This window comes from Cynocephalus volans, chromosome 11 (assembly GCF_027409185.1).
Source record: "Cynocephalus volans isolate mCynVol1 chromosome 11, mCynVol1.pri, whole genome shotgun sequence".
In the NCBI taxonomy this organism is placed as follows: Eukaryota; Metazoa; Chordata; class Mammalia; order Dermoptera; family Cynocephalidae; genus Cynocephalus; species Cynocephalus volans.
The window spans coordinates 44,478,245-44,500,642 of NC_084470.1; the positions used below are offsets into that span (position 1 = coordinate 44,478,245).

General features: G+C 34.7%; 1 protein-coding gene across 1 annotated transcript in view; it reads right to left on the bottom strand.

Moving 5' to 3' along the window:
- Nucleotides 1-5,270: 5,270 nt before the first annotated feature.
- DYNC1LI1 (dynein cytoplasmic 1 light intermediate chain 1) overlaps nt 5,271-22,398 on the bottom strand; it is a 35,273-nt gene continuing 18,145 nt past the window's right edge. Inside the window, exons 3-13 of the mRNA XM_063114032.1 lie at nt 20,922-21,038; nt 20,005-20,235; nt 17,704-17,873; nt 15,637-15,730; nt 12,470-12,605; nt 11,639-11,750; nt 9,561-9,620; nt 9,395-9,439; nt 8,653-8,773; nt 7,470-7,625; nt 5,271-6,177 (exon numbers count right to left, since the gene is read on the bottom strand). Coding sequence (XP_062970102.1) covers nt 6,065-6,177; nt 7,470-7,625; nt 8,653-8,773; nt 9,395-9,439; nt 9,561-9,620; nt 11,639-11,750; nt 12,470-12,605; nt 15,637-15,730; nt 17,704-17,873; nt 20,005-20,235; nt 20,922-21,038 — 1,355 coding nt within the window. The 3' untranslated portion in view covers nt 5,271-6,064. The remainder of the gene's footprint in view (nt 6,178-7,469; nt 7,626-8,652; nt 8,774-9,394; nt 9,440-9,560; nt 9,621-11,638; nt 11,751-12,469; nt 12,606-15,636; nt 15,731-17,703; nt 17,874-20,004; nt 20,236-20,921; nt 21,039-22,398) is intronic.

The window sequence follows — 22,398 nt, forward strand, 5'->3', positions numbered from 1 at the left end:
TGACCCCTACTTCACACTATGCATAGAAATCAATTCCAAATGGACTGCAGAAAAGTAAAACAATAAAAAGTCTCTAGAAAAAAGAAATCATAGAAGAATATCCCCATAATCTTGAGGGTAGGAAAAGACATTTAAAAAGCAGGTCATAAATGCAATAACCATAAAGAAAAGCTGACAAATTAGACTGCATTAAAATCAATTACTTCTACTCATCAAGAGACACCAATAAGAGAGTAAAAAGGCAAACCCCAGCGTGGAAGACGATACATACACAAGGACTAGTATTTTGAATGCGTACAGAACAAGTCAGGAAGAAAAAGTCAGCCTACCCAACAAAATGACAAGACTCTTAAAATAGTATTTATGAAAGAAGATATCCAAATGGCCAATAAACATGAAATATGCTAACTCCATTAGTTATCAAGGAATACAATTAAAACCATGAAATCCTATCATACACCAGCCAGAATGTCTAAAATTAAAGACAGACAATAGCAAGGGTAAGCAAGTATATGGAACAACTGGAACTCTCATTTGTTGCTGGTAGTAATGTGAATTCTTTTTAAAAAAATTGATACATAATTCACATACCATAAAATTCACTTTTGAAGTGTACAAGTCAGTAGTTTTTAGTACAAGTATTGACAAAATTGTGCAACTATATAATTGCAAAACATTTTTCATCACCCCAAAAGGAAACCCCGTTAACAGGCACTCATTTCCCACTCTCCCAATTCCCTAACCACTAATTCACTTTCTGTCTCAGTGGATTTGCCTATTTATGTGTAGCACACATCAACACTTCATTCCTTTTTATGTCTGAATAATATCCCATGGTATGGATATGCTACATTTTATTTATCCACTTGTCTGTTGACGGATATTTGAATTGTTTCCACCTTTTGCCTATTACAAATAATGGTGCTATGAACTTTTATATATAAGTTTCTGTGAGGACATACTTTCTCATTTCTGTTTGGCATATACCTTGAAGTGTAATTGCTGGGTCATATGGTAACTATATGTTTAACCTTATGAGGAACCACCAAACTATTTTCCAAAGCAGTTGCACCATTTTACATTCCCACCAGCAATGAATGGTGGTTCTAATTTCTCCACATCCTCATTTTTTTATTTTAGCCATCCTAGTGGCTAAGTCCTATTTCATTGTGGTTTTGATTTGCATATCCCCAATGACTAAAGATATCGAGCATCTTTTCATGTGCTTATTTACCATTTGGATATATTCCTTGAAGAAATGTCTTAAAATTCTTTACTCATTTTTAAATCGTTGAATTTTAAGAGCTTTTTATATATTTTGGACACTGGGCCTTTATCGGATATATGACTTGCAAATATTTTTTTTCCAGGAGTGGGAATTCTCATAAGCACTTTAGAAAAACTGTTTGGCTTTATCTGTTAAAGTTGAATACATACATAGGCTATGGACCCAACAATCCATTTCTACATATACAGCCAAAAGAAATAAAACATGTTTTCCATAAGACATTTTCAACAACGTTCACAATAGTACTATTCATAATAGCAACTGAAAAACTGAAAACCACCCAATATTCTGTGGTAGGCTGAGTAACAGTCCCACAAAGATGTCCACGTTCTAATTGCTGGAACCTGTGAATATTACCTGACTTGGCAAAGGGAGTTTGCCTATGTGATTAAAGGATCTTGGAAGGGAAAATAAGACTTCCAGTTTCTAGTCTGCATGTAAGAAAATTGGAGGTCATCACTCCATCCTAACAAGTAAGAAGTGGAACAAACTGAAAATCAGCAACTCTTCTTAGATCTGTCAGAGAAGAGATCACAGGGCAAACCAGTGCCCCCAAAATTGGAAAGACTGACAGGAAGACACAGAGAATCACAACTTACCAGAGCAGAAAATTCCCAGGCAGAGATCTCCGTGGGAACCAGTAGTGGGGAGGAAAATCTGAGCTGCATTACTGACGACTTGATGGAGGTTCACTGTGAACAATTCTGAGTTGAGAACTCCAGGGGCACCCAATCACAGAGGGTTCCCATATTTTTGTTAAGTTTTACCTCCAGGAATTCTACCAGGTTCTTACAGGGAAGGTCAGTGAAAAATCGCTGCATGCTTCTGGAAGGGGGGAGGGAGAAAGTAACCATTTTGAACATAACCCAGGTTATTCTGTTCTACTTATACACCTGCCCTCAAAAGAAACTATTTTATATGAGGCTAACCTATTAGGGTTTTATCAGAGCCTAATCAACCTGGTGGAAGCGAAATACCCAACTCGAGCCCCCTCTAGCCATCCTGTCCCACCTACAGGGGGTGGAGGAAACTGAGAAGAACTTGTGAAGTTCACACCTCAGGGGCACAAACTCATCAAAACTGACACCTAATCATAGGATTACAGTGCTTTCCTTCTCTGGCTACCTTACCACCACATCACTACAGGCCTCTTTACCAGAGTTTGTTTTGCCATACGTCATGTCCAGCTATTAACAAAAAATTACAAATCATACTAAAGGGCAAAAAAACCCCACCAAAAAAGTCTTAAGAGACAGAGCGAGCATCAGAAGCAGATTCAGATATGGCAGGGATGTTGAAATTACCAGATATGATTAATATGCTAAGAACTCTAATGGAAAAAGTAGACAGCATGTAAAAACAGATGGGTAATGTAAGCAGAGATGGAATTTCTAAGTATCAAAACATGTTACAAATAAATAAATAAGAAATAAAGAATGCCTTTGACGGGCTCATTAGTACACTGAACTGAGGCTGAAGCAAGAATCTCAGTTGTGTCAATAGAAACTTCCAAACCTGAAAAGCAAAGACAAAAAAAAAAAAAAAAAAAAGGAAAAAAATATCTAAGAACTGTGGGACAACTACAAACAGTGTAATATGGGTAATGGGCATACCAGGAGGAGAGAGATAGGAATAGAAGAAATATTTGGGGGGCCAGCCCGTGGCTCACTTGGGAGAGTGTGGTGCTGATAACACCAATGCCATGGGTTCGGATCCCTATATAATGATTGGTGGTTACCTCACTTGGGAGAGCGTGGTGTTGATAACACCAAGTCAAGGGTTAAGTTCCCCTTACTGGTCATCTTTTTAAAAAAATAATAATAATAATAATAAATACTTGAAGCAATGACTGAGAATTCCCCCAATTAATGTCAGACACCAAACCAAGGATCCAGAAAGTTCAGAGAACATTAAGCAGGATAAATGCCAAAAAAACTTACCTGGGCTTATCAAGCTGCAGAAAATCAAAGATAAAGAAAAAAATGTTGAAAGAAGCCAGAGGGCAAAAAAACACCTATAGAGGAGCAAAGATAAGAATTACGTCTGATTTCTCTTCAGAAACCATGCAAAAGAGTGAAGAGAAATATGTAGAATGCTGAGGGAGAGTATACTGGATTATCCAGGTGGGCCCAATTTAATCACTTGGATCCTTATAAGAGGGAGGCAAGAAGGTCAGAGTAGAAAGCGCTATGATGGATATAGAGAAAGCTGAAGATACTATGCTGCTAGCTTTGAAGATAGAGGAGCCACAAGCCAAGGAATGCAGGCAACCTCTACAAGCTGAAAAGGACATAGATGCTCCTCTGGAGCATCCAAAAGAAACCAGTCCTGCTGACACTGATTATGGACTTCTAACCTCCAGAATGGTAAGATCATAAATCTGTATTGTTTTGAGCCACTAAATTTGTGGTAGTTTGTTACAGCAGCAATAGGAAATTAATACACACCCATTGATAGCATAATGGATAAATTACAGTACTCATACATTTGCACAATGAAGTATTATTATGCTGTAGTATGGATAACTACCACTCCATGCAATAAAATGAACCTCAGACCTAATATTGAAAGACACATGGCACAAAAATGAACATAAACTCTTAAGATTCATTTTTAGAGTGCTTAAAAATAAGTAAAACTTATCTAGGAATTTGGAAGTTAGGCAATGATTACTTGGTGGGTGAGGGTACTGATTGAGGGAGCACTTGGAAGCCTCTGGGGGTGCTAGAAATGTTCTATCTTGGTGTTGATTATGTGTGGTCACTTTGTGATATTTCAGACTGTACACTTGTAACTCATACACTTTCCTGTATTGTATACTTCAATAAAGTTTGTTTAAAAACAAATTTCCTTGCAAAAATTAGTATAAAAATAGGCTTAAGGTTTAAATATAGTAAATGCAAAGCTTTAGATTAGTCAAAAGTAAATCCCATAGAGAGGAAACAATGATGGTAATTTCAGGTTACAACTCAACTAATTCCAAGGATTTTCTAGTACATGTCCACTGTCACACACACAAAGAAAGCAATGCATCGGTCTATGCATGTGAATACAGTAGCAGACATATCCCAGTATACCATAATTAGTCTGCGATTTTCTTTAGTTCCACTAATTTTATCAAGCAGTAGTTTAGAAAATATCTATACCACTATAATTGCAGAACCCTTTCTGGACTAAAGATTTTTATCAATGTTATTTCTAACATTTCAAATATTTTATTATACCAAATGTTTTCACAAATTAGTTTTTCCCCTTAGCTTAACACCCTAAGGGAAAACCCTAAGTTTTTCCCACATGGAAACAATTACCCTCTCATATTTAGCATTTACAGTATATTAAATTGTAAGCTGTCAAATACTACTGTAAAACTAAACAGATTTTAGTTTTACGGCAAGGATTATGCCAGATAATAGAGGTATTGTCTTCAAACATTTTGTTAAAAAAATCTTTGGAATACATAGTAAGTAGTAACAAAGACTAATTTTAAAGAGTAGTAACCATTTTTCCCCAACTATCTAAAATGAGTCAGTAGGTCAAATGTATGCGTGTTCTTTAGCTGAACTTCAATAAAAGATCAATTTTTTCTTATGAGGTTCTAAATCAAGCATTGAAAACTGACTACTGGAAGGTGGAACTAGTAACATGTGTTCTCACCTGTAAGAGAGTGCTATATGTTAGTGCATTTGCCAAGCTTTTAAAACAGCTTCTTCCCATTAAATAATGATAAAAGACTATAATATTACCTACCAGGAATGCTACGTAAGATTCTACAGTTTGAGACATGCCTGTGGGGAAGACACGTTGATCAAGGCAAACTCTCAAATTAAGGAAACTACAGGACAGTGAATCTCATGTACTCATTTGTCTTTTAGAAGATCAGAACGCTTAATAATCCTATTGTCAAACATTTCAAATTACAGTACTAACAAATCTTACTCATTAGCTGACAAATACAAATTTAAATATAAGAGAATGCAACAAGTTATTTGAACCTGAATGCAGAGAATAAATACTTTATTAACTGATTACAGCCAAAAGTCACAAACAAAAAAGGGGTATATTAAGGCAGAGCCATATATATATATATGTATAGACAAATTCAAAGACTGTTACCTCTTTACATTTTAATAACCTCTGCTTTTTTCTTTTACACACTTAGGCAGTGTGTTTTCTTTTCTTCTCAGTTAAAGAAACTTCTTGGCCAATATTTCTAAACCATGTTTTGATGGCAACTTGTAGGATCAATGATTGAGACAATGGCTAATGTATCAAATGCGATCTGATAGTTTTCTCAGCATATTCTACACGTGGTGGTACATTTACATGGGTGTGCAAAATCTGACAATTGATCATTTTCTTTTTTTCATCAAAACCAATTTTTTGGTGATTTTAACATTCTTAACTAAAATAAGTTTGGACTTCCAAGTCAGTCAAATGCCAAAACTGCATATTTTCTGCCCTTCCCTAAAGCCTCCTAAATGTTTTAAACAGACTTTAGAATATGATCACATGGTTGTATTTCTATAAATTCTGAGACTTTCAAATCCAAAATTGCTTCCTTATGCAAAATGGCAATGCATATACTTATTCTACATAATGTAGAATTTTTCTTCTGTATTGCTCCTTTTATAAAAATGGGCAACCGCACACACACAAAGACATAAATTTAGTCCATCTGAAAAAGCAGTCAGCTCCCTAATTCCACTTTTGAAGGAAAAGGCAGAGGCAAGTTTATATTATCCCAGAAAACTGAATAAATGGCTTTATTTGGTATCTTCAAGAAGCTTCTCCTTCTGTAGGAGACGTAGGTGTTGTAGGAGAAACTGTAACTGGTTTTCGTGTAATTCTGTCTAGTTCTGCATGAACATCTGCTGGGACAGGCTTCTGGCCTACATTGACAGAAAAGAAAAAAGATATAAGTCAAAGTATTCTTTTTACCTATCTGTCTTCATTTAAAAATTGCCAAAGCTTTCACTAACTTTAACTAGCATACTAAGTTATATAAACACTTAATTTATAAGTAAGTTTCCTCATTTTAAGTTGTGGGGTCTGGCTGATTAGCTCAGTTGATTAGAGCATGGCCTTTTAACGCCAAGGTCAAAGGTTTGGATCCCCTTACTGGTCAGCCATCAAAAGGAAATAAATTATGTGGTCTGTTAGCAAATGGAGGTAAAACTGGCACTTATCATTTAATCTCATAAAGGTATTTTTTTTTTAAGGGCATAGGACAGTTAGAATAAGTAAAATATAAAACAGCAACAAAACTTTAGAACCTGGAAAGAAGATGAATGAGTGGTAACAACAGATAGACAATAACAAATGTTGACAAGGATATGGAGAAATTGGAACTCTCATAACTGATGGGAATTTAAAATGGTGCATGCTTTGGAGAACATTTTGGCAGTTCTTCGACAACTTAAAACACACTTGCCACATGATCCAGCAATTCCACTCCTAGTTATTTAACCAAGAGAATTAAAAACGTCTGTACATACAAAAATGAACGTTCACAGCATTATTCACAATAGCCAAAAAATAGAAACAACCCAAATGTCCACCAACTGATGAATGCCTAAATAAAATGTGGCATAGCCACACAAAATATTATTCTTCGCTTTTACCTCATTTAAAAAGCAAAAGAAATGAAGTATTAATACACACTGTAACATGGATGAACCTCAAAAACATTATGTTAAAGAACGTATATATTGCATGATTCCATTTATATGAAATGTCCAGATAGGCAAATCCATAGAGACAGAAAACAGATTAGTGGTTGCCTAGTTCTGGGGGGCTAGGAGAGAGGGAAGGCTCAAGGCTTCTTTTTAAGGAGATGAAAAAGTTCTAAAATTAGATTATGGTAATGGTTTGCACAACTCTGTAAAGATAACAAAACCATTGAATTGTACACTTTTTTTTTTTTTTTTTTTTAAAGATGACCGGTAAGGGGATCTTAACCCTTGACTTGGTGTTGTGAGCACCACGCTCAGCCAGTGAGCGAACCGGCCATCCCTATATGGGATCCGAACCCGGGGCCTTGGTGTTCTCAGCACCACACTCTCCCGAGTGAGCCACGGGCCGGCCCTAATTGTACACTTTAAATGAGTGAACTTCATGGTATGTAAATTATATCTCAACAAAGCTGTTTTTTTAAAAAGTGACTTGCTTCAGTTAACTATACCTGATTTTTTGGCGGATGGTGGTAAACCACTGCTTCCACCGCCAGTCCCACCTCCTGGGCTACCGCCACCAACACCAGAGCCTCCTGGGGAGCCGGTCTTTTTACTCAACAAACTATTGAAGAAATTTGCGAGGACGCCTTCACTTGTAGCTCCAGCTATTTAAAAAAAAAAAATTTACTCAAAACGTTAGATTTTTCCATAAATTATTATAGTAATCACACATAGAAAACAAGAAATAGTCCTAAAATTTAAGAGCTGTGTATTCCAAATTCAAGTCTAGTTTGATTTTTTGAGGCTGAGTAACTTCTTCTCTAGTCTACTCACATATATAAAACAAAATGAGTAAACTTTAAGAGTGTAAGATACTTATTAAATTAGAATGGTATTTTTAAAAGGCCAAAGGCATTTTAAACAAACAGATGTTAGATCTTAATATGTATCTTTCTTTTGGAAGGGATTCTTTTACAGAACTGTGGAGAAATACTCGCCTTAAGTATTACAAAAAATTACCTAATTTTATATGAAAACCAGTACAAGTTCCAAAAGATAAATGGGCAAGAGATAGCAATAAACGATTCAAAGAGAACACAAACAGAATGAAAATACTAGGGGAAAAGCTCTTATTAGTTAGTATTTAAAGAATGCTAATTAGGTTGTGGCAAAATTGCAACACTCAATATTGATGACATGTGAAGTTAAAAATCTATTTGAAAAACATTATCAAAAGGCATAAAGATGTACAAACTCTTCCACGTACTAATCCCACTAATGGCAATTATTCCTACAGAAATAACTATGCATACAGTTAGCTGCAGATTACCTACTATTGTATAAATATCTTAAATGATCTACCATAAGAGAATTATTATATAGAACAAAACTTTCATCAAGGAATTAAGAATATACCATACAATGGTTTACAATCTGTTTAACTGTGAGATTTTATCTACTGAAACAAAGCTTAGAAGGTACTGCACAAAAATGAAAATAGCTACAGAGCTGGCCAGTTAGCTCAACTGGTTAGAACATGGTGTTATAACACAAAGGTCAAGGGTTTAGATCCCCATACCAGCTAGTCGCCACTCCTCCCAAAAAAAGTTACAGTAGAAGGTGAAATTCTAGGTAGATTTCTTTCCATTACAAAAGATATCATGTTCTTTTCTCCAAGAAAGAGGCATGTACCTTTCATGTTTGGATCAATTTTTTTTGACCCAGCAGGGATGGGTGACACGCTGGCAACATTGGATGACACAGATCTGTTTGGTGTTCGAGGGGAGCCTCCTGGGACTCTTGGTGAGGCATCCTACGTAAAAATAGGAAAATCACAATTATGAAAACTTGAAACTTTCAACTTTACAAAATTATTACATAAAAAGAAATTCCTTTACAACTATCTCCCATTTGTTCTACTGGTACGTTTACACTGCAAGCCACTGACAAAATTGTTAACAATCCTGTCCTCATTATTAGAGAATATCAGAGGCCCATCACATTTTAGAATACTAATTTTTCCTTCAATGGAAGAGGAGGAACATATTGAGTAATAAGATAAGATTATAAGTGTAAGCTTGGGAGCCAGATCTGGGTTCCAATCTGAACTTGTATCCTACCACCTGTATAATCTCAGGCAAGCCACATGTCCTCTAAAGTCCCTGTTTTCTCATCTGCAAAACGGGGCTAATAACAGTACTTGACTCATTTAAATGGCTCAGTACAGTAACTAACACACAACAAAATAGACCTTTACATGATTTAAATACTCTAAAAGAGAATAAAGTTTCTTTTAAAATCTCACAAGTTTCAGAGGAATTCTGAATTCTAGTTTGTATCAAAGCACACCCATATGAGATATGTATATAATTAAGAAAAAAACTAGAACAATATATACTGTATTCTAATAATTTTGTCAACCTGCAATACTGACCACAGGCCTTCCAGCTGCAGTTGGTGGTTGCTTTGCTAAAAGAGACTGAGAAAAGAAAAAAAGAATCTTAGTTTGGACATTCATAGCATGTACTGCTGTATTTTAACAAAATATATACAAGAACAGTTTATTCGTTAGCATACTGAGTCTGATATAATTTCATTACCTGTAGCTTCATAAGAAATACTTGGTCATCTTCTGCCATAATTTCCTTCTCATGCACAAACTGAAATGAGCAATGCATAAGTGAACAGTTTAGTATATTATGCTAACACCATTAATGACTTACTTTCTAGATTAGACTAATTAAACATTTCAAGATTATGAATATTACCTATATTTATATTTACATGAGTGGGCTGTCCTACCCACGCCCTTACAGCAGAGCTGTCCAATAACAATCTGCAGTGATGTAAAATATTCTATATCTGTGCTGTTCAATACAGTAGCCACTAGCCACCAATAGCTATTGGGCACTTGACATGTAGCTAGCGTGACTGAGGAAATGAATTTTAATTTTATTTAACTTGACTTTACATTTAAAAGCCCTGTGTGACTAGTGGCTACTGTGGTGTTCACAACTAGTGGTTGTGAACAGCACAATCCCAGAACCACAGGCATATTAATCATGCTTATATAATTTGTCCCTGGTTTCCCTGAAATAAAAATGACTCTTCTATCAGCTCAATAATTAGGAAAAGGAACTGCAAAAGACTCCTGCTTCTACTCTTGCTGTATAATACACATCCAGTCCAGTCTATATTCTTCCCAGCAGTCAGAATGAGTCTTTTAAAAGTTTAAGTTGGATTACATTACTCCTCTTCTCACACTCTTCAATTGCTTTCCACCTCACTCAAAATGAAATCCAAAGTCCTTACTGCAGCCTAATGACAAGGCTCCCACAAGATCTTAACTCGGCCTCCCATCTACCACTTTGGCCCTCCCCATACCTCTTTCCAGCCTCTCTTTCTTCCTCATACATTCCTGCCTTGTGGCATGTACACTTTCAGTTCCCTCTGTCTTCAACACTCTCCTATCACAGACATTCCCTAACCATTCCTAAAACAACATCCCTCCTGGCCCAGTCCTCTTATTCTCCCCACACCCTGCTTATTTCCATAGCACTTACCACCACTGGACATATGGTCTACATATTGGTCTATTATTTGAATCACCCTCCTTCTTAGTTAGTACCTAGCGCAAGTGCTCAATAAATATTTGTGAAACAAATTTTTTTTAAAAGACTATTTTTTATTTTTTGGCAACTGGCCAGTACAGGGATCCAACCCTGGAACTTGGTGTTATCAGCACCATGCTCTAACTAACTGAGCTAACTGGCCAACCCAAAAGGCAATTTAAATAAAGCATACTTTTGTTGGTAAAAGAATGGAGAATATTTTTTCTACTTTTTCACGTGTGTATTTATTTTAAGACATTCAAACCAAACACCATACCAAATGATTTTTCACTTGACCTCACTTTTTTTTATTACTAATAACCCACAAACATTAAGACAGAGGCTCTATGTTATAAATGTTTGGATTCTTAAGAATCTTAATACTTGTTAAATCAAAACCGTTTTTCTTCAAATACATGTCCAAATTAAAAGTCAGTGAGATTTTTATAAAACTTTTCAGAAACATCTATATCTAGCTATAGAGCATCATATACTGCTTAACATGAAATCAAGATATATGAAAGAAGAGCACCTTCTGGAACCTGATTTAATAGTCATAGAAAGACATATTACAGTCAAGACTAAAATTGGATATAGAAAACTGAAAAACTCTTGAATAGCTGTGGCCTAAAGTGAGTAACTATTAACTGTGGAAAAGGTGGAATTGCCCCAATAGCTAGAACTAAGAAAATTATTCTAGAAATATTTTGATTTTTGACTAAGCTCTAAGTTGGAAAGTTCTCTGCTTCAACCTTTTCAAACTGTTCAAGATCCACATATTCACTCATGCCAATCCAGTTTTTAAGGTGCTATATTAGAATATAGATTTCTACACTAATTTGTGTAATAAATATGCCAAAGGCTACGATTCAGTAGATGAATAGTTGTTTTATATTTTGTTTAAACAAATCCTTACGTGAATTGTACATTAGAAACACCAAAATTACATTTAAACTCCCCCACCAACAGAAAAAAAATGCTTGCCTTTCTACCTATAACCTTAAAGTTATGGACATCCCCCTCAGTTTAAAAGCCTAAATACTGAAACTATTTACTAAAACTGTTACCTTTCGGACAGGTGGTTTAGTTATGATGTCTTCAAAATTATCTTCTGCTTTTAGTGTTTGAAAATTTTCATGTAATATTCCTATTTTCTTATCATTATCCCACCCTGCTGGACTGGAAAGAAATGCATATGATAAATTCTCAGGCATTTATATAGTCATTCTTTCATTCAATCCATGATCACATATTAATCTTTTTTTTTTTTGCTGGCCAGTACAGGGATTGAACCCCTGATCTTGGTGTTATCAGCACCTTGCTCTAACCAACTAAGCCAATCAGCCAGCTTTCTATGATCACGTAAAGGGAACAATTTTATGAAATCCATTTGACCAATTATCAAAAACTAATTAACTTTTTATTAAAATGCCCAAGTTATGTTTTACTAATTTCTACTTAAAATGACTATCAATATTCCTGATATTAAAAATGTCATGACAGTTTTTTCTTGAGAGGTGGAGTGGGTAGGAACAGTAATTATTACCTCCCAAATTCAGGTAACTTTTTAACAGCATGTCTAGATTACACACTGGGTTATTTATGTATCATAATCAATTAAAGAGTAACTAGATACAACACACTAATATAGGCAACCCAGCAGAGAGTTTGGCTGTAACAGTAAAGGCCTTTCAAAAAAGGGCTCAGGCCAGCAATAAATCTAAAGAGCAATGATAAATAGATCAAGGCAGGTTATAAATAAAACAATCTAGGAAAACATCTACACCTACTCATCATGGAAGGGTCTACTGGTCCCATCTCAAAACTGAAAATGATGATTCATCATTAAATAGTAGCAACAATACATGATAAAACAATATATTTAAGAATATACTTACATAAATACTGCATCCTTTTCCACAACAACAGCAGGAATCTTATAGGGAAATCCATATAGTTTCTGAACAATGTATTTATATACTAAGTCTATATTTTTGTTTTCTTTTACTGAAGTGTAAATAAGTGCTGCACCAACTGAATAACATTGTTAAAGAAAATTTCGGACAAATTCCATGATGAGGTACCATAAAATTCTGTTTTCAGCTTAACATTTACAACTACATGCATGTTAGCTTTAAAAATGACTTTCAAAGATATGGTAATCAAGAATTTCAGAAGTATAAATTGCATATGGGCTAAAATGCAAATAAAATCTTTACATAATCAATTTAACTTAAGAGGGTAAAAGTCTCAAGCCAAGAAGTAAAAGTAAATTTAGTGATATTTATACCACTACCACCTCCATATTTAAAGTACAAATATTTAAAGAGACCACTTCTTTGTTTTTAACTTGCCTAAACTTCATGAAAAAGGAAATATTCTTTATCAACAACTGTTTTGTTTGCCCTTTCAAAAATGGTTTGCACTTCAAGATTTTACAAAACTCAGGAATTAAGACTTCGGGCACAAAGCTCAGAAGACCCACTGAAGAGGGCTAAGAAACCCATTGCTAAGAGAAGTGTGAGCCAATAGGTACTATCAGGAATCTTTCAGGAATGACCCCAAGCAAAAGTAGATTTCATGACCAAAAGTTGAAATAATACCACCTCACATGAGGATGTATTAATTAAAGCAGATCCTAACTTTGACCTTTTATCCAAAAGACATGGTGGATCAAAAGATCAAGAGGCCTGTGGAAAAACAGGCAATGTGACCACTGACAGATGATGTGTTCAGAGTGGCTATGAAAAATTCTATGACCACCCTTTAGGACTACGCTCTGTCAATGGCCACGGTGTCCTTGAGAGAGATTGTGACTTAGGCCAAGAGGAAATGATGGGAGTGTTCTAATTTCTTAACTGGCATACTCATATTTTCTAGACATAGCTTGAGACTTATGAACCTAAAAGTAGTATTGCTAAATACAACTTAATATGGTACAAAACGTAACTTGGTAGAAACTAACATCATAATCTCGAGCAAAAGCTTAACTGTATAAACTCTGCATTAATGATCTTCCCCATAACAGAACCAGCTTGTGATAATCTGGAAGATTTCGATAACAAAAAAATATGCACTGTAATTTAAAAAAAAAATTTTTTTTTAAAATTTTATTTTGTCGATATACATTGTGGCTGATTATTGTTGCCCATCACCAAAACCTCTCTCCCTCCTCCCTCCCCCCCCACAATAATTAAAAATTTAAACAAAGATGATTTTGAAATGTCATTCCTCACTCATTGATAAACACACATTTCACTATCTTGAAGTGACTTCCCATATTTTATATTCTTCTAAAATTAACTGTCTCTAAAGGTCTCTATTTTTGGGCTGGCCCATGGCTCTCTCAGGAGAGTGCGGTTCTGATAACACCAAGGCCATGGGTTTGGATCCTATATAAGGATGGCTGGTTCGCTCACTGGCTGAGCGTGGTGCTGACAACACCAAGCCAAGGGTTAAGATCCCCTTACTGGCCACCTTTAAAAATAAATAAATAAATAAAGATCCCTATTTTAAGAGGACAGCTTCCTTCCTGATTAAATTTTTATATTTATGTTTTCAAGTAAAGCATTAAATAAATATTTAGAGACTGTTTTCAAAATTTCTAATCTTCAAAGATAGCAAGGCAATAGATTTCCACTTCAAGTACTTTCACTTTTTGTTTTCTTTTTAAAGACACTATGTAAACAATTGCCCTTTAACTCAACTCAATTCCACCAGTAGGTGACATAAGAGAAAGACCGATAAAGAGAAAGAACTGAAGGAAAAAGGAGAAAGGGAAACTACCAGTATCAAGTGGTCTTAATTTAGCTAGGCTTTCTATAAGTGGTCCTTAAATTATTATTATTATTATTATTGGCAGCCAGCCAGTATGGGGATCCGAACCCATGACCTTGGTGTTATAAGGCTGTACTCCAACCGAGCTAACCTGTTGGCCCATGGTCCTTAGATTAAATGCCCATTAATAAAAATGATTTGTAAACTGCAGACACTATAAACATGTATGTGTTACTTTTTACTATCTGCTCCTAATATCCTTTCATCACTTTTCAGACTCAAAAGCTCTGTCTGGGGAGTGCAGTTGCAAAGTACCTGATTTAAAAGGATAGGTGAGAATAGCTCTCTTCAGTGAACTCATGGTTGACTAAATTTCCAACCACAAATTCTCTTAAAAGCATTAACTTACAGCCCTCCTATCTCCCTCTTTTAGTTGTAATATGTTACTCATTTGCTCACCTAACCCTTGCAACCTAAATTAAACAAGACTATGACAGGCTTTCTCTAACCTTGTGATCATCGAAATAACCCGGGAAGCTTTTTAAAGTACAGATTCTCCAGACTCACCTTGGAATGTGGTAATCCAATTGGTCTTAGGTAGGCACAGCCAGATTTTGAAACCACTGTGTTAGGTTGTATGTGGACAAGATGATAATATACTAAACAAATTAAAAATGAAAACACATAAACCTAAAGATTGATCTTTCCCTACCACCCCCAAAATGAATACAGTTTTTTAATGATATATGTTCACAACACCAACTCATTAGAATTTTCCATTACAACTGATAATCATTCTTCTTTTTTTTTTTTTTTGTTTTTTTTTTTGTTTGTTTTTTTGTTTTTTTTTTTTTTTTCCGTGACCGGCGCTCAGCCAGGGAGTGCACCGCTCATCCTTATATAGGATCTGAACCCGCGGCGGGGAGCGTCGCCGCGCTGCTAGCGCAGCACGCTACCGAGTGCGCCACGGGCTCAGCCCGATAATCATTCTTCTTAAGCATAATACTTTAAACACAGCAAATCAAAGTTACGTATTTCTTTGATCTCTGTACTGGCCAGGCGCCAAAACAAAAACAACCAAAGTTATAAATTTCAATACTTGCTTTTATATCTTAAAATATTCCAGAAATATAAACAATTTAAGAACTAAAATAAAATTTCCAACCAGAGGCAGGAGGAAAAAATGTTTACAGAATTTCTAAAGCCCATCAATTTAATTCCTTTACTTTAAAAAAACAAATAAAAACAGGTAAGGTACAATGTACTAATAAAGGTATTAAAAGGATACACTGTAAACAAAACTTCCGGATATGTGATTGAATAAAATCAAAATGTTCATCTCTGTAGTCATGTTCTTTCTCCAATACACTAATGGCATCACACTGTTGAGTTAAAATAATTTTTTAAAAAATACATTAACTTAAAATAATCAAAATTAAATATAATAAACAGTTCAATTTTAGATGGGGGAACATCATAAAACTATCACTCTGATTTGATGACTGAACAGTAGCACTTAGAGTATCAACTACTCTATAGACTTTGAGATGGAGTCTTAAGGCTAACAATTTTATTTCTTTAAAAAGCATTGACTTCTATGTTATATTGAATCTGGTCAGAACACCAAAGAGAAAGTTTCAGTACATAAAGGAATAAAGAACAAGCCCAGCTTATATTACGTGGTCATACTTGCTAACTCAACCACTTGTATTCTAGAAAGACATTTTTAAGATCTAAAATCTATTCTAGTTTTATAAAACACTTCTGTATATCCAGGGAGTCTCTACCTCTTACAGTTTCTTCTTTTTTCTATTTACCTGATAATTTTCAATTGACCTTTATTTCTCTTCTGGTGCTTTTATTCACTCTTACTGCAATCTCACCAATAACAAAATAAGAAAGTTACAAGCTATTTTTGAAATGCCACCTGTACAATCAATGAAATAATTCTGTATTTTGCTTGCAAAAGAAAAATGTTAAGGAAAATACAAAGAAGGCATGTTTAAACATCATGACATCCAAATAATTTCACCAAAACCCTTCTGAACTGAAGGTGTGAAATATAAAAATAAACATTTAATAATGTTCATTATACCTAATATTAGTTTGGGATCAAATTTGATATGTAATTTTTTTGTTACACAGTCTCCTCGTATAATCATGATAAGCACTTATTGACGACTGAGAGTGATATTTCAAATGATTAAAAATACTTATAATTATACAGTTGATTTAATGACACTTTTGGTGAAGCATGGTAATTTAGTAAAGAGACTTTAACTGAAATCAGAGGATCTGGACCTAAGGAAAGAAATTTAATTCTCCCTGAATCTCCATTTCCAGAGTCTTTAAACTGATAGAGTTGAACCATCATACTTCCATCCATTCGGAGACAAACATTCTCCTATCCTCTTACACATTTTAAAAGCTCATAAACAAAAGTACATCTGATGGTGTCTTAGATTTTTATGAAATACAGCACGTGATCTCTTCTGGCTTGAAAATGTTATAAATCCGTGATTCATTTGATACTGATTTATAACACTCGAAGATCAACATTTTTCTTTTGAAAAATAAGACTGCTTTTTATGAGGCAACTTGTGGTATAAAACAGAGAAACATCTGCCAATAAAAAGCTCTTTGCTAAACAAAACAAAAACAAACCACACTCAAGAATTCCAATGTGAGCTTTTAAAATATTGTTTTACAAAAAAAGTGTAAGTAACAAGTACACTAGAATCACCATTTGAAAAGCAGATAGCAGACTTTAACTTCATTATTTTAAATGCTGCCACCCCATTCCTTTCTTATTGATAATTTTTGTAGCATTTAAAGTAAAACCTAAGCCAAGTTTTAAACTTTTCATCAATTTTATTCCAAAGATAAATAAATTCTATACCTTTAATTTTTAATTGTACGTGCAAATTTTACATATTACAAAAATCATTAATCATTTTGGATCTCAAAAGGGTTTATGTCCTGTCATTTACTAGAGGATTAATATATTAAAACTTAATGTTGAAAGATATTTTCTAAAAATTAATGAAAATATTGCCTGTAATTATTTCTACTAAACTGATTGACTATACAATGAAGTTTAACTGGAATTACAAAAATAAAATTTAATCACGAACAGAATACTGAAATAACATTTTCTTTCAAAGAAACTGATTAGGATCACAAAAGCAACATGTGAATATCATTCAATATTTTAGACTATTATTTCTATTTAATAAAAATTATCTAGGAAAACTAATGTGTTAACTTCAAAAAAACCTGTAAAACAAAACAAAACAAAAAAACCCGTTCATTCTGGGTGAACATCAGCAGCAGAATCTTTAGGAAGCAAACTAACCTTTGTGCAAACTACTAGTACTGGAATGCCCAAGTTATGTGTAAGTGTATCTGCACCCAGAGGTAAAACTACACTGTCGTCTTTGTCTTCCTGTGACGCAGTATTTCTTCTCTGAGGAGAAGCTGGGAAGTCTTCTCCTGGCTCTACATATTCTTGGAAGTCCCTAATCACTGAAAATCAAAATAAACACAGTTTAGAAATTGCTTTATTTCAGCAGGTAGTTTTTTCTGCCATAATATAAGTATATATTTTACTAGAGTTTATACTTAGTCTTGTGTAATAAAGAAAAAAAAAAAAAGTTGGAGAAATCTATTTCAAAGAGAGTATACAAACACTGGACCCACATTAATAATTGTGCGGCAGATTTCTGTACTAGATGGCTCCAAAAAGTGGAATTCTATCTAGGTCTGGTTCAGTTGGTGCAAAATACTTTGGGTAAGTCACAATCTAGCACTGTCTACCTTCTCTAATTCATAAAGGGCACTAAAAGGATAGAAGAAAAATAAATATGAGAAAAAAATCCCACAATTTCAGAGACAGTCCTAGATGATTTTCTAATACTAACTTCCTTTCTCTAAACCCTTTACTCAGTTCTTTTTACCTAGTCTCAATTTTGGGCCATATTAATTCTGTCACCCTGATAAAATTTAATGAGATACTACCGATGCTGATAAATTTTCAGAAGTCATTTGCAAAATCGTCAAAACCATTATTAAAAAAAAGTAAACATGAATATATCAAGAGCCTTAATAACACATACTTTGACTCAGTAATTACCCTTCTAGGAATTCTCAAGGACAACATCACTGATGAGCACACACAGGGATTTTCACATAACACTGTTTTTCATGTTTAAAAGCAAAACAACAAATCTGGAAACAAATTATTCACAGCACTGGATTAAAATGGTATATGAGGGAATATTACACAGAGACATAAAATGTCAAGTTTTCAAAGAATGTTTAATGCTTTAGGAAAATAACAATATTAAGAGAGGAAAAGAGGAAAACCAAAGTATGACTCCAGCTTAGAAATTAAAAGAAAAATACTGGGAAAAAATATAATAAAACATATTTTCAATTTTTAAAAACAAAGAATGTATATTACTCAAATAATTAGGAAATAAAAGTTATTTATTTTTTTAAAAAAGTAATTATGAGCCAGTTCCTCTTTGGATTGTGAAGACTGACTCATATAGAGAAAAACTGTTCTAAATTCACATGGGGTCAAGGATGAGGGAATTCTGAACTGCTGAGCGCAGTTCCTCCAGGAACACAGGAGCATATATGTACTCTTAGCAGCTCTGGTGGCTACTACCTGTAAGATCAGAGGCTGAAATCTAACAGTAGCTCTCAAATTTTATCATGTACCATAATCACCCAAAGGGCTTGTTACATCACAGATTACTGGCTCTACCCTCGAGAGTTTCTGATTCAGTACTCTGGGATGGGGAGTGAGAATGTGTATTTCTGATAAATTCCCAGCTGTACGAATACTGATGCTGCTGGTCCACGGACCACACATCAAGAACCACTGCTCTAGTATAAACCTAGATTTAGAGAGGGGGAAAAAAACTCCACAGGCAATGGTCAAAGGAAAAGTAAAGTATAAATTAAAAGTATTAAAGTATCTTTGTCAATGATTTAGGAGATATATTCTCTTAAGTTTTTACTGTTTCCTTACATATAAATTCTAGTAAGCTATCAATTTCCCCTAAAAGTTATCATCAGCTAACAATAACAAAGCATTTCATCTATGTATTTTCTTAGGCAAAGTACAACCTTGTCAAATGAAGAGTTCTCAGTGAAGTAAAGAAATGTCAGTGGCTTTATAATTCTCACGAAAATTTCCAAAATTCATGTGGGCAAGTACAAAATATATTATGTACTTTGTAAATCATAAAACCAGCTTGACATCTTTATATTTATGTTCTTCACATCTTTTCAGGCATACTTCATTTTGAAAAGGTTTATAAGTTTACTTTACTAATCAAGAAATGAAACTGCTAAAAATGAGCAACTGAAGAAAGATATGAATTTTTTTCAACTTGAAAAACTACTTTCCAAAATGAATACACACAGCCTTTTGGCAAGGAGAAAAGGCACCTCTAATTAAAGAGTCTGCCATTACGTATATGTTTCCAATAGTGATCTAGCATGTCACTCAAATTAAACTTCGAAGAGTACTCACATTATATTTCCTTCATTAAATCTTATTCATAGTCAAAAATTCTAATGATTATTATATTCAGCTAAGATATTTTGTCTTTGAAATTTATATTATTATTTCTAGACTACTCACGCTTTTGTTCCATTTCTTTCATTTCTTCAGGAGGAATTTTTAATTTGTCAACATGTTCTCTAATAACACTTGCCCATTTCTGTAAAGAATCCAAAGCAGTCCAAGGCTTTGACATATCAACAACCAGCATAACTAGAGTGTCCCTCAGAGAAATGGCATCCAGTGAAAATTTAAGGAGGCCTTTGTGATACAGGTCTCCATCTAAGATCCATATATTACATCTTGTCTGATCTACAATAGACAAAAAAAGAAGTTACCAAGGCAACACGATTAAGTCATTTCATCATCCAACTAACAACACTTCTTGTCCTATTTTAGGACATCTCCACAGGAGATGTCTACTGGTTTTGACAAAGTTCAACTATATAGGTCACATCTACCAATTTAGTAAAGGCCTAAAATTTAACCAGAGCACCAGCATCCTCTAATTCATATTTCTTAAATTGAAACCAGAGACTGCATCACATGTTTATATTTTTTCCATCAGTAGATAGACCCAAGCATATATATTATATACAAAAATGAGATAGCAAGTGATCCCTAGAAGAAAAAATGGCTGATCAGATGAAAAAAGCTGTGAGTAGATACTTTTATCAGAAAATAAGAAGGTGAAAAGGAGTCAGCAAAACAATCACTATCTGAGGGAGGATGAACTAAAAAATTGAGATTCTTCAAGGATGGCAAGAAGGCTAACATTTGCGCACTAGAATACTCTCAGATGCTTACACGTATCACTACATAAATTCCAGTTCCAAATCAATAAAAGTATGTCTAAACATATTTATTTACTGACCAGCATGGCATTGCAGAACTCCTAGTAAAAATGACATGCTAAGAAAAGTCAAAGACTAATGTGAACAGTACTATACCTCAGAACAGATTTTAAGAAACTTATGTTATGAATAAATGACACTCACCATCCCTGTCTTCATCGTGCACATTTAAGTACAAATATTCCAATCCTCTTCCTTTCTTGTACTCCTCTATTCCCTGAATTTTTCTTATTAAGCTTGTTTTTCCAGCACCATCTTCACCTAGATACATATAAAAAATGATAAATCTTTTAAATTATAATATAGATTATTTAAAGATGTTTCCTGGGCCAAGTGAAAAATCTGACTGGAACTAGCTTCAACCAAAAAGGTAATTTGATGGAAGATAACTGGGTAGATATAGAATCAAAGATGCAGATCCCATCACCACCAGGATTCTCTCTCCCAGTATCACTGCTCTTCTTGTTAAGTCTTGTTCTATTCTACTAGAAACAGCTTCCTTTGTGAGTAATTTTCAGGGAACAGAGAGGTAAATTAGGACACCACAGCTTCAGAAAGCTCCAAAAGCTCTACTCTTATGTCATCCCAGTTTAATCTACAAGAAACAAAAAACTCTCCCTCTTAGCTTTCAGTCTGAAGAATCTCAGGCAAAGACTCTTAATCGGCCTAGTTTGAACCATGTATTGACCCAAGGGCAAATCATGGAGGATGGATGCTGTACCAAGACTGACCAAGATAGGCAATTGTGACCCTCACCAGAACCACGAAGCCATAAGAAATATATAGCAAGGGAGAGAGGGAGAACTTGGGGATAGTAAGTTGGGCAAGAAAAAAGGTAGTGGGAATGTAGAACAGACAAAAAATTTTTAAAAACTTAAAAAACATATTAATTGCACGAAATTATGTGATTTAAACTTGGCACAAGTATAAAAAGCTTAAAATCAGTCTAGCTGTTTGATGTTCTGGTGAGGGCTTTTCTACACTGTGGATATTTAAATGTTACGTGTTACTTTTACATGCACTTATTATTTAGTTAGTTGACTTATTAGTTAGTTAGTTGTATTGTATTAACAATTTTTTTTTTTTTTTTGTCCTTTTTGCGACCAGTAAGGGGAACGAAACCCTTGACTTGGTGCCGCCTGCACCGCGCTCAGCCAGTGAGCGCACCAGCCAGTCCTATATAGGATCCGAACCCGCGGCGGGAGCGCCGCAGCGCCCCCACCGCCACACTCTCCCAAGTCAGCCACGGGGTCGGCCCTTAACAGTATTTATAGATATAAAACTTGGATCTAAGGACTTATTCCTGGAGATCCATGAGTTTTCTGTAATTTAAAAATTGTTTTCATTTTCACGTTAAGCTAAAAATACATTTGCCTTAGGCCCATTGAATGACCATCTTTCTATCTGAATGCTGCCACAGGATTACAGTGCCCACCTCTGCAGTGGTGCTTATAATCCTACGAGTGCCAAGTTGAGGGCAAATGATGTATGCAGAACAGAGAAGAGAGTGGACACACGAGCATGCCAACCTCAAAAGAAAGTGTCCCAGAGCAGTCAATATTATATTCAATTGTACTGGGCAGCATGGTTCCTTTTATGAAGCACTTCCCAATAGCAATAG